Source organism: Pezoporus flaviventris, unplaced genomic scaffold (genome assembly GCF_033815535.1).
Source record: "Pezoporus flaviventris isolate CSIRO_AGI_PZ_B2104156 unplaced genomic scaffold, CSIRO_AGI_Pfla_v1 ptg000006l, whole genome shotgun sequence".
Lineage (NCBI taxonomy): Eukaryota > Metazoa > Chordata > Aves > Psittaciformes > Psittacidae > Pezoporus > Pezoporus flaviventris.
Genome location: NW_026892554.1, coordinates 7287149 through 7301762, shown reverse-complemented (window position 1 = coordinate 7301762; position 14614 = coordinate 7287149). Strand labels below are relative to the sequence as shown.

The window sequence follows — 14614 nt, the reverse complement described above, 5'->3', positions numbered from 1 at the left end:
TTTGTGCACACAGACGGTGGCAGGAGGCCAAGGAGAAGCGTGCCTCTCTGGGAGGGGAATGCCAGCACGCAGCACTGGAGCAGCATGTGTCAAAGGAAGCCTTCCCAAGCAAAACATGAAAGCAAAACAGTTTTCCTGCCTTCTATTTTTTCTCCCCTAACGGCTGTCTCAGGATGTAATTGAGCCCCAACATTCAAAGGGAAGATCAAAACAACAGCTCAACAAAGCCTCACCAAACCCTCTATTAATAGCTCTGAAATGTCAGCGAGATACCTGCCTCAAAAACGTGCTTCCTTCTCCTAATCCCCCTCGCAGCAATTTTACCTCTCGGCCTCTCCCACAGCATCCATGCCCCTCACATAATTATGTGTGCTCGATGCTGGAACAGCTTCACTGTGTGCTCAGAAAACAACTGGCCTGATCAGGAACCAGGGTGGGAGGGAGCAAGCCCTCCTCTGATGATTTGCTTTTCAGAGCTCACTGCTGAGCTCCGCAATTAATCCATTCAGGCACCCAAAATCATTTCCATCCCACAAGCCAACATTTATAAACTAATTCTGCTACAGCTGTAAGCAAATTACACTGAGAATTAGCAAGTTACAAACAAACAAATGATCAACAACAGGCTTAAGAATCAAATTCAACCTATGTTTTGCCTACGGATGCTTGCTCTCCTCAGTCAGACACAGGTCTAAGAAAGATAAACCCCAGCTTGCAGAAAACTGCACAGACAAGATCTATGGGCAGCCAGGTACTAGAAGCCTCTTGCAGCAGAGCTGAGAACCTTTGCTCGCTCAGGTGCCCAGTCTCTTTAGGACACAGACAACATCTATCTCTTTGCTAGGTATCGAGAATACTTCTGGAGATGGATGTAAGTGTGCAAACAGGCTTCTCCTGCAGTTAAAAGCCTCACAAGTGGCTTTTGTGGCAGCTGGAGGGTGCAGGTAACTCACAATGCTCAGGCTGAGAAGGACGTCTTGTCTACCTGACTGCTCCCCAGAGCTCAGCCCCCATGGGTGAAGGCCAATGTCAAAGGCAGTATCGACCCTCTAGGCACCAGACTGCCTATGGCATCTCTGCAAGCCAGCCACCTCTGCTCAGGACTGGCCAGGCATCCCAAATACACCATGTTGCATCAACACTGGCAGCTCCGGAGATGCAAGAAACGCAGCCCTGCACATCATATGCAAGTGAAGAGCCAGTTTTAATACCTGGCCTGGCATGTCTAGGACTGGACTGGTGCATGTCTATCCCTGCTGGCATGCCACTGGCTTAGGAGCTAGCTGGGAGCTCCCACCAGGGAATGGATGGTTCCCCAGCAGCCTGGCCATTGGCATCATTTACCTGGTTGTGGTCTGACTCCTGCCGCATTTGAGCTAACCGCTCCACATCCTGCTTGAACTGCACCTTCTCCCTCTCCAGCTGCTTCTGTGCCGTGCGAAGCCTCTCAAGGTCAAGCTGGTAGGAGGCTTTCTTCACCTGCAGCTCCTCTCGCTCCCGCTCAAGATCCTGCCACCCTCTCTGGACCTGCTCCTCTCGCTGGGCCAAATGGGCCTCCTGCTCCGCCAGCTCCTTCTCCCGAACTTCCCACTCCTTCTCTCTCCTCCGCCTCTCCTCCTGGTGCTGCGTCTGCTGCTTCTTCAAGTTGGCCAACTCCTGGCGCTGCTTCTCCAGGTTGCGCTGCTTCTCCTGCTCCAGCAGTGAGGTTGGCCGGAAGAAGCTTCGGGTCAGAGCCCTCTCACTCAAAGCCAGCTTCTGGTCCTCGATGTAGGTGTCCTGCTGCAGCACAACACCCTAGGAGAGAGGGCACACAAATCACTGCAACACCCTCTCCACAGAGAGAGGCTCCACACCTGAAAACCTCAGGGTGCTGCATCAAACTCCTTTTTCTCCCACTTAGGCAGCAGCTCATTCCTATGACCTGCTGGCAGTGCTGGCCATGGAGCATGCAGCTGCACAGGGATGTGACAGGCAAAGGGGAAGGGGAGATGGGGGTGAAGCACGATGTGCAGTTTGGGCATACAGCACGCAGAAGCAGGATGAACGGCTAAGCCTACCTGCAAAGCACTGAGCAGCTTATGGAGGCTGGTAATGGTTTGGAGGACCTGCTGCGAGAAAACAAAAGCACTGCTATTAGATCTCACTGGGTGCCAGGGTACACATAAAGCCCACTACTTTTCTACTGTGACCCACTAAGGGTCTGGCAAGTACAGGGACCCCTCTACACCTTCCTTTTTCCTTGGGAACTCTGGGGTTGTCTCTGCAAACCATTTCCCACAGCATCAGCTTGCTCAGGAACAAGCAGAGCAATTGGGATGAAACCCAGCAGTTTGGTGAAAAATTCCCTGGAAAGAACTTCAAGGGGCTAAAAAAGATATCTTAAAATGAATATGGGCTATTCTCCCAAGGCTCCCACCCTTGGCTGACCCAAACAAGTCCCTCTGTCATTAAACAGAAAAACTGCAATACAGCAGGCCCACAAGTGTAGCAGGTGCGCTCATGGAGGCTCTCTGAAAACACAGGTAAATGTGAACACATCATGCATCAACACAGAGCAAGCTACTTCAAAGTGATGCCCTATCCCTGGCTAAAAATTTCCCTGATTCTCTCCTATCCTACAATTACTTTTAAGAAGAAGAAAACCCACTGCAGTATTTGCAGTAGTGGTGTGATAGCCAGCGTTGAGAACTGCTTCTCATTGTGCCATTAATGCTAATTGGGAGTTATGAATGTGTATCAAAGGGAGAATAGAAATCTAATTGCCCCATTCACTGCACCTGCAATGAAATTAAACTCCCTCTGTCTGCAGATGCACAATAAATACAGCCCTGTGCATCCTCATGGTAATTAACCCTTGCTGCCTATAATCAGCAGATATCATCCTGCTGGCAAGCAGATGACAATCAGTGAATTCCCTGTCTGAACATCCAAGGTTAAACAAATAAATGACACAGTGGGTTTAACTTAATGTATTTAAAAGTCTGCATGTGCTTCCGCAAATGAAATGTGTTTCTTCTACATTATTACCTATTGAGACAAATTCACTTGCCACTTAAATGAAGGAAACAGCTGAGCAACAGAATCAATTCTTACCTCGTTATTCCTTTTCAACATGAACATCAGATTAGCATTTCCACCCTACAAAAAGATCGCAGATTTAATATGAGGACAAAGAGAAATCACAGCAAATGTGTTCTGAAGCTGAACTAATGACAGACCCACTAACCCCCCTGCACTCATCTTCCATTCTTGAGAATTCATTGCATGCTTTTTAGGCAAGTTAAAATCATACCTAATAAAATGTTAATTAGGGATTATTTTCTAGTTATATGACGCATCAATCCACAGCAAGAATAGGCACAAGGTTATAGTTGACCTTAGCATTTCAATAACGATGTGTAATTAAACACATGCTTCAGCTGATCTGCAGACAGATGGCAGATAACCTGTGCCACAAAGGAATACAACTGATCTGCAATGATCTTCAAGTCAGGATTTTAGCTACAGCAAAGTATTTTGGCTGCATACTTCCACTTTTGTTTTATTTTGACTTATTAGGATACATCTAATTGTCAAGAAATTCAGGCTTTTCCAAGACTAAAACTGTGACTCTCTTCAAATCTGAACTCAGTAGCAGCAGACAGATAAACTGAGGGATACCTTCTTTAAAATGCTGTCTGACTCTGTTCTCCGAAGGTCCTGAGCATCCTCGCCTTCATCTTTCGCTCCACCTAAAGGAAGAAGCCAGCATTGCCACTGGTTATTCAACAGTTTTAAGCCGTATGAACTTGCTAATGTCGGAGAAATTTAATACAGGAAACTTAGATGTTTCACAAAAGGGGGCACAGAGCTTTTGACACTTTTAACTAAATGCATTCGCTCCCTACATATATGGAACACGTCAGCACCACCAGAGATAGTGAATGTGAATTCAGATAAGGACTGACTTTGGTTTCAGACAATGTGCTGATACATTCAGCACACATTCATCGGTGCTTTGTCCAGCCCCTGTGCTGCTGTCTGCTACTAAAGAATACTTGCTGAGAAGACATGAGGCAGAGTAAGAGCAGATGGAGAACAGCAACAGTATCGTATCAGGGTATATTATTGCAGTGCCTCTCGCGTGCAAGTGCAATTTACTGGGTCAGACACTGCTGTGCAACACCCTTGTGTAATTTTATGCTAATTTTTTCCTTAACCTCAATTATCTTCAACCTGTATTTATCACAGGCTATCTGTACCTCTGACTTCCCTGGATGGATAATATCAGTGCTTCTGAGCAGGACTGAACTGACTTATGAGGCCAGGAGGGCTGCAACCCTCCATCCACACTGCCCTTCTGCTCATGGGCAGTGAAGGAGTGACACAGCTCTTAGTCCTCAAGCTCTTTCCAAGACTCCTGCACTTCCCTTACCGGCTGAGATGGGGAAAACCCATACCTGCAGTGGTAACCTCCCAGCTGTCGCTCTTGTAATGATAAACAACTTTACATACACCTGCATCTGCAGCAATGTGAAAGTCAACGCATCTAGTGCAAAGGCCCTCTCCTCCCACCACCCCCCAGGCAGGCTTTGCTATTAAAGGCTGACCCTCAAATCCTCCTAACAGACCTTCTCTCCTGCGCCACGTCCTGGGACCTTCCACCTCTCTGCAGGAGGAAACACCTCCCTTCTGCTTTGCTGGAGGGGAGAACGAAGGGGAGTCAGGTTATAAGCCTTGCCCAAGGTTGTGAACAGAAGATCTGAGATCAAAGCCAGGTTTCATGCCTCCTGCCCTCCAGCTGAACAAACAGACCCTGCATATTTTCCCCAAATTCTCCCAAGACCCTACAACTACCGAATTACAATCTAATCCAAAAGAGGACATTTCTATAGAAAAACTAGAGCTGGATAGCCTGAGCTTGTCCCATTCATCACTGCTACATAGGGAGGCAGAACCCTAAACAACCCCCTCCAGTGTGAATCTATTTGTCATTATGATGACAAGGCCTGTGGAGGGCTTTGCAGCTTTCCAATAGAGCTGGGAAAACCTCTACATACTTCTCATGTCTGACTGTCTGGAGTTAACACTGCTCCTTTAATGCAGAAGGTCAGACAAGGTCCAACAATCCCAATGCTGAGACAGACACTAGCGCAGCAAAACTGGCTGGACTGGGAGTATGAGAGAGACCACAGAGAAAGGAATTTGAGGACAGGGAAGTTTCTGGTGAGTAGGGCAAAGAAAGAGAGCACTGGGAAGCAGCCAGTTGTGCAGCTGAAATAAATATTCACACGTTTCTTTGGGATAGACTTAATTGCAGGAGTAACACATGCACTTGTATGCATAGGGAACAGAGCCAGGGGAGAAGGTGCTTGATTCAGCAATATCCTCATCCATTCACAAACAACAGCAGCAGGCTCCTGCTGGAAAAATAACTGAAGAAGAACAGAGCTGCAGATACAACCACAGTAACATGATAAAACTGTTAAGAAGACAAATGCTTTCATGTGGAATGTAAGTAAAGGAGTAAGGATGATTTACAGAGTGCATGGAAAAAGAGGAGTAAGGAGTTAAGATACTTAATGCTCATGTAGCCACAGGTTCTCAGCACCATCATTTCACCTGTACCTAAGCATTTTTTGGTTTTAATCTGTTATTTAATCGATCAACTATTACTGGAGACGAGTTTGGAAACCCAAATCACCAGCTGCTGGAGTCCTTCTGAAGCAAGAGGACATGATGACATGTATTATTAACAAATGCTGATGTGCACACAGGTAACTACTCACACTTGGAAGCATTCATCTGATGACTGTCAAATCCTCCAAACGTTTCTGCCCTTCTAGGGAGAGAGATGGGGCCAACTCCTCCTTCTTGTTCCATGGCAGTGCTGCTGACCTGCTGTCCGAGGGCAGTGCCCAGGCTCCTGTTCACTAGGTCTTGCAGCAGTTCAACTGATAAAAAGCAACAATATCTCTGTTAAAGACCATTTTGGTCTTCTAAACTATTTTAATCTGAGCTCAGATCAGAAATTCACACGCTTTGCTGTACTAAGAAACCATGTTTCTATGACAATGTTATGAACAGTACGCATTCTCCCTGCAAAATCTCAGTCTGCTTCATCATTAACTCCACTACGGACCTCTGCACAGGCTTACACCTCCCTCTCTTCCTCCAGGCGATCCTGGTGTACTCTGACAACATAGTTTAATAATTTTTAGCCTCTCCAAAAATCACACCACAGTCAAAAGACTCCTTGCAGATACCACAAGCATGATGGTATCTGTGTCTCATCAAGGTGCGACAGCTGGAACCCATGCCCTGCTTTCACACCTTGCTGAGCCTGAAGCATACAAAAGCCTGACTAAATTTCAGTCAAGGATAAATCCTGCTCTGCTCTTGACCCCAGTGCAGATTCAATGCATGGCTGTTCTCTGCGCTAATTTCTTTCCTGCCCTCTTTCAGCAGCCATCAATATCTGCTTCCTTTCCTGATCCTCATTACTTTGTACCTGAGACAATGCTGTCAGTAGCAATATCTCTTTATGCTCTGTTCTGATAAAGAGAAGATTTGCCCTCCAAAACTGGTGGTTGAGGATGGATGGCTTCACTGAAGGTGGGTCCATTGGTTAGTGTAATTAACGTGTCATCCTCACTTGCTCACCTTCATTTATTGCAGTTTTCATGATGGCCTCTCCTTTTGGTGCCTCTTCCGTGTTGGCTCTGAAGAGCAGCCTGGAGCCTGGCATGTCCTCCTGCACAGAACTGTCTGCCATGTCCCGGAAGATCTTGGCCTTCTCCTCCAGCAAGAGGAGGATCTGCTTATCCTTCTGCTGAAGTTGTTCTGTGGGGGTGAACAGAAAACAGAGATGAAGAAAATAAAAGCATTGGCAAGAAAACTGAGCGATTCCCGAGATACTGGCCCCATCTAGTGGAACCTCAGGAACCATACAACCATGCCTTGGGCAATCCTGCACAGTAACAGCACCCACCAGGCTCAGAAGGTAAGCAATGCAAGCAAGGTGAGGTGCAAGCAAGGATTTCAGTTCTTTGCTGGATGCTGGATTCTCCCTCATTTGAAAAAAGCCATGGCTCAACCACAAATTCCAACATAACAATTCCTGTAAATGTTTCAGAACCACTCCCCAGCTCCGTTCCAGGCAGGATTTTACCTTTCAGTCCTCTCACTTTTGCATCTGACACCTTCTTTTCAAAGTCAGACTCACAGGGGACTCCTTCGTCTTCATCTTTATCCCTGGACAACAGACATAGCTCAATTACTACCAGGACATGACCACGGGCATCATCTTGCACCTTGCAAGAATAGCTTCATAGCTTACATGGTGTTCATTGTGTCTTGAATGATCTGTATCCAGCCATTACGCTCCTCTTTGGAGCTGGCGTGGACTTCCACCATTTCGGGATCTTTCACACCCATACTGATGAGGAACAAACCCTTCTCTTCATGAGCCACTTCTCGTACAATCAGCTTCTTCAGAGAGATCACAGTGGATTTCTGGTCCTTCAGAGGGAAAGAAACAGGTGAGGAGGGTGAACAGTGCTAGTGCTCAACTAGCACTGAGAATAACCAATACCCATACTACTGCCTCTCTCAGGTTGTAAACATCTTCTGAACCTACTGCTAATTAACAAAATAAATCATTTTAATGGGATCCAAAGAACAGGGAAGGGTTTGCTTTCCTTCAGTAGTTTTGCAGGAAAAGCAATTCCACCTTGTTCCATTTCAACGAGGAATTAATTTAAATTTGACCCTGTGGTTTTGCAAACTCTCCCATGTTTTGCCCTAACTCCAGCAGACCTTTGATCTCATCTCCTGCCCACACTCTCTCTGTCATTAATATCAGAGCTCCTTAGACTTAGCACAGCTTGCTAGCGCCTGCTTCACAGGCATTATCTTCACAATCTCTCCCTAGGATGGAGTAACATCTTGTTTTTAAATCCCACAAAACCCCTGCTGTTCTCAGAAGCTCAGAGCTGACTCTGGATGGAGAAGACTTGTGTGTAAGATGACGTTCATTGTGTGCTCTGGTCTGTGCAACCAGCCTGCTCGGCTGAAAGGACCTTTTGCTGCTGTGTCATCCGCAGATGAGTCAGCTCCCTTGTGCCTTTTACAGGATGCTGTGACTGGGGTGAGTTGGTGGCTGCTCACTAGCAAGACTTGTGTGTAAATCAGCCCCCCCCCCCCTTGCAGGGCACCGAGTCTGTGCTGATCATTGGTGGAACTGCAATAACAAATCATCAGCTTTCACAATGTTCACGGAGTGGAAAGGTCACAAGGCTTAGCCAGTCTAGACCATGCCTGCAAGGTACAGCCCCAACAGAGTCAATTAGGTGCTAGGCTTTCTTTAGCAGGTCAGTGTGCCTTGTCCTTTGATGAGGCCTGTCTTCAAAAGCTAATGGTTTTGGTCTTACGCCTTACAAATCTATTCCTTTGACATTTATTTTCACGCTGTTCTGTTGAATTTACAACAGTGGCATTTCAGCACCCCACCCCCGTAGCAGCTCACAATATATTCCTTCTGCTAAGATTAATTTTTACAATGTTTGTATTATCCCATTGCTCCCTCCTACCCCAATCACTGCTTTAATTTGCACAAACAGAAAAGGAGTGAGTGTATCAAGTGACAAGCAGGTTTTCAAGGCCAATTATCAGTTGTGCCACAGCACTGCAGAAAGGAGAGGTTGGGCATGAAGACATGTTTTCCTATTAAAAAGACTGCGGTTTATTCAGCAAATGAAATGTTATAGGCAAGAAAATTAAGTTATTTAGCAGGCTACAGCTTGCTCACTGCACAACACACATCAAGGGTCTCTAACATGGAAAACGAAGGGGGACTAAAGGTTGAAGCCTTACCAGTGAGGCAAAGACATACTTCTGGTCCTTCTCCTGAAGGAATACGAGCATGTCAGAGAGGAGAACAGCCTGGACTTCTGCAAAAGAAAGAGCACACCAGTGCAGTATAACCATGCAACCCACCCCAAAACAGATTTCTTTTAATAACACCAGTGCTTGGGAGGGATAGGGCTGCTTTTGGAAAGCCTGGAAGCAGGGTCAACCTCCCAGTTGGAAAGAGGAGCAGAGGCAGTTCCTGGAGATGCCAGGTTAGCTCTGAGCCGACTATGGGAAACCTGTGGGATCTTCTCTTATCTGTTGGAGCAGGGGTGCTCCTCTCCAGCCACATGCTTTCTAACAGTTAGGACATCAGCCTAACAGCAAAAGCCAGAGACACTTACTAAATAGAAGCCCTGTTTTCTCAAGCAATCAATATTTTAGCCCTCGAGCAGAATATCAGCACAGGAAGTTTTGGGTTTTATGGCTCTCCTGATGAGTGGTTTGTGGAGTGTAAATTATCATGCAATAACAACATTTGTCAGCTGCAGTTTCTTTCCCAGGATATACTGACTTGAGGAGGCACCACTAATTCTGCTCACAGACAAACACAATGCTTGCTGGCTCCAAGGGGAGCTGACAGAGCCTGCACGAGATGCAGGACCTGGCTTTGTTTCATGGGAGAAGGAAGCAAACATCAAGCCAACAGAGGAATTTGAATCAGAACACAGCGTTTTCCCAGAGTACACGTGCAGTCTTCCAAGTCTCTTAATGACATACCATAAAGTTACCCAGCAACCACCAAGTATATTCATTAGCAGAATGAAGCCCCCATGATCCAAAGGGAAAAGGTCAGTGACCTGCTACACCACTCAGATACACACAAGTCCATGGGGCCAGATGGGATCCACCCAAGGGTACTGAGGGAGCCATCAAGTGCTTACCAAGCCACTTTCCATCATTCATCATCAGTCCTGGCTAACCAGAGAGGTCTCAGTTGACTGGAAGTGAGCTACGGGGACCCCCATCTACAAGATGGGCCAGAAGGAGGATCCAGGGAATTACAGGCCTGTCAATAACTTCCTCAGTGGCACGAAAGGTTATGGAGAAGATCACGTTTAGTACCACCACCCGCCATGTACAGGACAAGATGGTCAGGCCCAGTCAGCATATTGAAAGGCAGGTCCTGTGTGACTGATGTGATTGCTTACTATGACAAGGTGACCTACTCAGTAGATGAGGGAAAGGCTGTGGATGTTGTCCACCTAGAGTTTAGTAAAGCTTTTGATACCATTCTCCCGGAGAATCTGGCTGCTCATGGCACTGAAGTCACCATCTCTAGAGATATTTAGAAGACGTGTAGATGTGGCACTGAGGGACATGGCTTACTGGTAGACTTGGCAGTAGTAAGTTAACACTTGGACTTGACAATCTTAAAGTGTCTTCCAACCTAAATGGCTGTATGATTCTATTCTCTAATGCCCCACCCAGAGCCCTCAGTACAAAGAGGTTTTGTGTAATGTACTTTGGAAATCTTGAGACAGAGAGGAAGCAAACCAGAAAGTTAAACCATCCCGTGGGTAATTCCTTCCATTTTGTTTTGGGAAGACACGATCTGTTCCAAATAAAAGAAACACCAAACTTTAATTACAGCCGCAAAATGAACTCAAAGCTCTGGGACGTTTGCTAAAGTCGACATTTGCCTATGCTTCTCTATTGCCTACACACTTTGTAAGAGGAGAAATGCTAAAACCCTCTTAGAAAAGTTCTTGATATGCTCTTTTTGTGCTCCATTTCAAATCCTGCAAAATAGCCTGAACGTATGAAGTAGCTGCTCTCTCCCTGGGCTCTGCAGCTTGTCTGCAGGCCCTGCTTTCACTGGGAGCTTGCATTGCAGACAGAGGTATATTTATGCATTTCTATGACTTAAGAAATGCAAATGGAGCCTGTACTTCTCACAAGATTTCACAACAGCAGAACTTGCTTCATCCACCATCTAAAGTTAGTAATACTCTCAGGGGCCTAGAAACCATCTCTAAACTTCCTGTTTCCATAACCTCAAAGTAAATCATACCCAGTGTGGAATTTCATGTTATCACTGCCTCACTGCTCAGCAGCACCAGACTACCAGTTCCCATTCATGCCCAAGTACCGTAGTTTAATCAGCTTAATCAGCTGGAATGAAAAAGAAAAGCCCAGCCTTCTTACCAAGCCTGAGACACAGCCCTGTCTGCTCTTACTCCTACTGTGGTCCCTGCTGAAGGCTCCCTTGTGATATTTAGTGTTTAATTCAGTAGAGAACTGCAGTGCACAGAACCTTAGAAAAACTATTTCCACCCGATAACAAACAAGTAATTCAAGAAAACACTGACCTAACAACAGGCAGCTGCAGGGACACCTCTCCCCAACAATTTGCAGCAGCAGCTCAAGAGGTTCAAGAGCAACAGATGCCTGGCACACCTCTCTGCACCTCCAGTGAAACTGGGATGGTGATGCTGAGCCTGGGCAGCCCTACTGCAGACCTCAGAGGAAAGGGAACACTGTGCTGCTGGTGGGCAGGGCCACCGGGAAGCTGAGGTTGGGTTTCAGATGATGCAGCAAGCACACTTCCTAGAACCAGTCACTGAACGTGTGCATGGTGGCACGGAGATCTGACTCAGTGCTTGGGGTAACTACAGCCCCACCATGTTCTCCTGGCCTGAAGGATCCCTCAGCAACTCTGCTCCTTAGCTGAGGCACTGAGGTGTCAATGCAAATCAAGACTTCAATAGGCATACAGTCACCAGAAGGAAAAGCACCTATCTATCATCCCAGAAACAACACGAGGAATCAGAAATGCCGCGATGGAAAGTGAGTGAACAGCACGGGAAAGCTGCTATCAGAATCTCTCAAAGCAGAAGAAGAAAGGCTAGAGACACCAATCTGAGCACTAATCCTACATCCACAGAGGGTGAGCTGTATCCTCTCTTGGCTGAAGGCAGGTTATTAGTCTTACCTTTTAACCGACCAGCTGCATTTTTTAGCGAAACAGGCCCATCTCGGATGAGCTTCCGATGCCTCAAGTCCTCTCTTGCAAACATCTGGCCGCTCTTCATCCTCATGATGGACTTGCTATCCGTCCGGCTGTAAATCTCACCAAGACGCATCTTCTTTTCGTAATTGCTGACTTTGCTGTTGACTGCAGCAATCACATCTTTAACGAGGTTTAACGACTGAGTCAAGTCTTCATGTTCCACTTCGTTTTCTTTGAACAACAAAAAGAAACACCTCAATTTCAATTCATGCATGTGGACTCTTTAACTTCACGGTTTTCCTTTCTTCCTTCTCTCTATCCCAAATTCTCACATTATAACTTTTTAATACTTTCATGAAACAGCTTAATTCTTCCCCCTTACGGAAGTTTCATAAAACCTTTCACATATAGGGTTGGGAACCATTCCAATATACTCTGTATATGAGATGGTATGAAATGCATAGATTAACCACACATTTTAGCCATTACCAAACAAGTAAGCTGAGGGACTTTGGAGTCTAAGCATGTTGCTCCATAATTAGCTACAGACAGACTTATAACAACTAAATCAAGGCACCTGAATAACTAATCTTAAATGGAGATACAAAATTGAGTTATCATCGTTATCATCTTACAGCGGTATAAGACAATAATGACCAGATTAGTTGGTCTATTCCAAGTAAATCTGCTTCAGCTGAAAAGGATCCAAGAGATTTACACTGAAGGAACAAATACATGCTTAGAATAGAGGAACTGGTCCCTACCTTTGGTGTACTGCAGTATCCTTTGTAAAAGGACTGGGTACTTTGTGATTCTCTGTGTTACCAACAGGATACATTCAGAGATCCCAAGACGCCTCATCAGGGAGCTGTTCATTTTTTTCTATGGAACAAAGAGGATAAGTTCAGCTCTGCAGCAAAATACTTACATGCTTTTTGCATCAACTCTGTCTGTTCTACCAGGTTCTACCTTGATGAATGCCTGAAACCGCTTGTCCTTTGAGTACAGATCTTTGAAGTTATTTACTGCCTCGTTGTGATGCCCGCAGAATTTGCCATATGTTTTCTTCATTCGCTCGGCACTCTCCCCGGAGAACTGCAAGACATGAGGCACAGGGGTGCAGTTTGCACTGAGCTCCTGCTGTGACATCCCAGCAGTGCCTGCCAGGCTCTCAAAAGAACTTAATGAAACCAAATTAGTCCAAAGCATCCTAAACCAAGCAAGCAGATCTCTAGAAAGTAAAGAGCTGAGTTTGGGACTTCAGCTGAGTTCACAGCACAAAATCTGGGTAGATTTAGATTAGCTGTCGGGAAGAAATTCTTCCCTATGAGAGTGGTGAGAAACTGGGCTGCCCAGAGAAGTTGTGGCTGCCCCATCTCTCGAAATGTTCAAGGCTGATGGATGGAGCCTTGAGGAACCTGGTCTAGAGGAAAGTGTCCCTGCCTGTGGCAGGGGTTGGAGCTAGATGGAATTTAAGGTCCCTTCCAACCCAAACCATTCTATGAGTCTATGACTTAGAGGGCTTAAAAGCTAACAACAAAAAAACTCAAGACAGGCAAAAAGAAGGAGAAAGTGCAGATAAAGGAAAATGACCGGCCCAAAGTTAAACAGCAGGTCAGTAACTCGGCCAAGAAACACATGGGGCATATTTTTGCTGTGGGCTGCTGCCAACCCTCCAGGTTATGGTCAAACCATTCTGTGCTTCTCTTTCCCACAATATAAACTGAATTAATGTTCATCATCAGACTTTTCTCTGGAAGAGCAGAGAGTGCTTCAAAAAGCAGAGGCAGAGATTTTTACAGGTGTGAAGAGTAAAGGTGCCATCGGCTGTGATTATCCGAATGGCATAAATACGAGGGAAGAAGAGCGCCTGGTTTCCATCTGCGCTCTCAGAAGTGCATGCATTTTCCAGCACTTACTTGATTCACCAGGATGTCGCCTATCCTCTTGATAACAAAGTTCTTTTCACTTTTGTCTGCCAGTGACTCCTTCTTCCTTTCCAGAATCCGCTGGAAGAAGTGACTGTGGATGTGCAGCAAGTTTTCCAGGCAGGGAAAGATCTTGTCCACGACTTGTTGATCATACTGCAGTTCCTTTAACATCCCTGCACTGTATACATCATTCATGATCTTCAAGGTGCGGACATGATGCATTTCTGTCTGCATTAGCTCTGTATACAATGAGGACAAGAGCAAAACCATGGTCACTGTAGTACATGGCACAGTATAAGGAAAAGCTGCCATTAGAAAAGTCTTCCATAATTGGGGTTCTCTAAGGGGCTTCGGAAAATTTCATGTTAGGTATTGAAACATCAATCGTTTCATGTGTGGGAGAAACAGGGCAGCAGAGGAATCCCACAGTAAAGCTCTGGACACTGCGGCTGAGGTCTGAACCTTCAGTACTGTTATCCGCTTCTTCCTAACACCTCACTGCCACCTTCAACATAACGCGCTATACAGGATGGCTGTTCATCCAGCAGGCAAAGACTTCCTAAGAAGTTGCTCTATTATAACACAGTTCAAATGTTATCAGCAGACAAATGAGGTCATGGCTTAACCCCAGCCAAGGCTATTCCTGTTCCTTTTTTTCTTTGATGCCTTCCAGATAGATGAAATGAGAAAGCAAGCTTTCACAAACACATTACATTTTTAAGAACTTCAAGAATGGAACTTGGCTTCTGAAGAAACCAAGACAATGTTCCTATTCCCTGACCTAAAGCTTCCCCAATCTGTGCCTGCAAGCGTATCAAGAAGCTATCTACACATGAGAAAT

The 14614-nt window shown here is 45.8% G+C and overlaps 1 protein-coding gene across 9 annotated transcripts in view; it reads right to left on the bottom strand.

Annotated features, from left to right (window-relative positions):
- The window catches only part of AKAP13 (A-kinase anchoring protein 13), a 468794-nt gene that overhangs the window by 262856 nt on the left and 191324 nt on the right, over positions 1 to 14614 (bottom strand). For 7 of the 9 annotated variants that reach the window (XM_061446743.1, XM_061446746.1, XM_061446744.1 and 4 more), the window contains 14 exons: positions 13762 to 14012; positions 12812 to 12937; positions 12607 to 12724; positions 11825 to 12073; positions 8854 to 8930; positions 7319 to 7500; positions 7151 to 7233; positions 6643 to 6822; positions 5769 to 5933; positions 4611 to 4679; positions 3661 to 3731; positions 3094 to 3138; positions 2058 to 2108; positions 1345 to 1794 (listed from right to left, as the gene is read on the bottom strand). In XM_061446743.1, the coding sequence (XP_061302727.1) occupies positions 1345 to 1794; positions 2058 to 2108; positions 3094 to 3138; positions 3661 to 3731; positions 4611 to 4679; positions 5769 to 5933; positions 6643 to 6822; positions 7151 to 7233; positions 7319 to 7500; positions 8854 to 8930; positions 11825 to 12073; positions 12607 to 12724; positions 12812 to 12937; positions 13762 to 14012 (2117 nt within the window). The remainder of the gene's footprint in view (positions 1 to 1344; positions 1795 to 2057; positions 2109 to 3093; positions 3139 to 3660; positions 3732 to 4610; positions 4680 to 5768; positions 5934 to 6642; positions 6823 to 7150; positions 7234 to 7318; positions 7501 to 8853; positions 8931 to 11824; positions 12074 to 12606; positions 12725 to 12811; positions 12938 to 13761; positions 14013 to 14614) is intronic. The other 2 variants (XM_061446747.1, XM_061446751.1) reach the window with 1 other exon arrangement.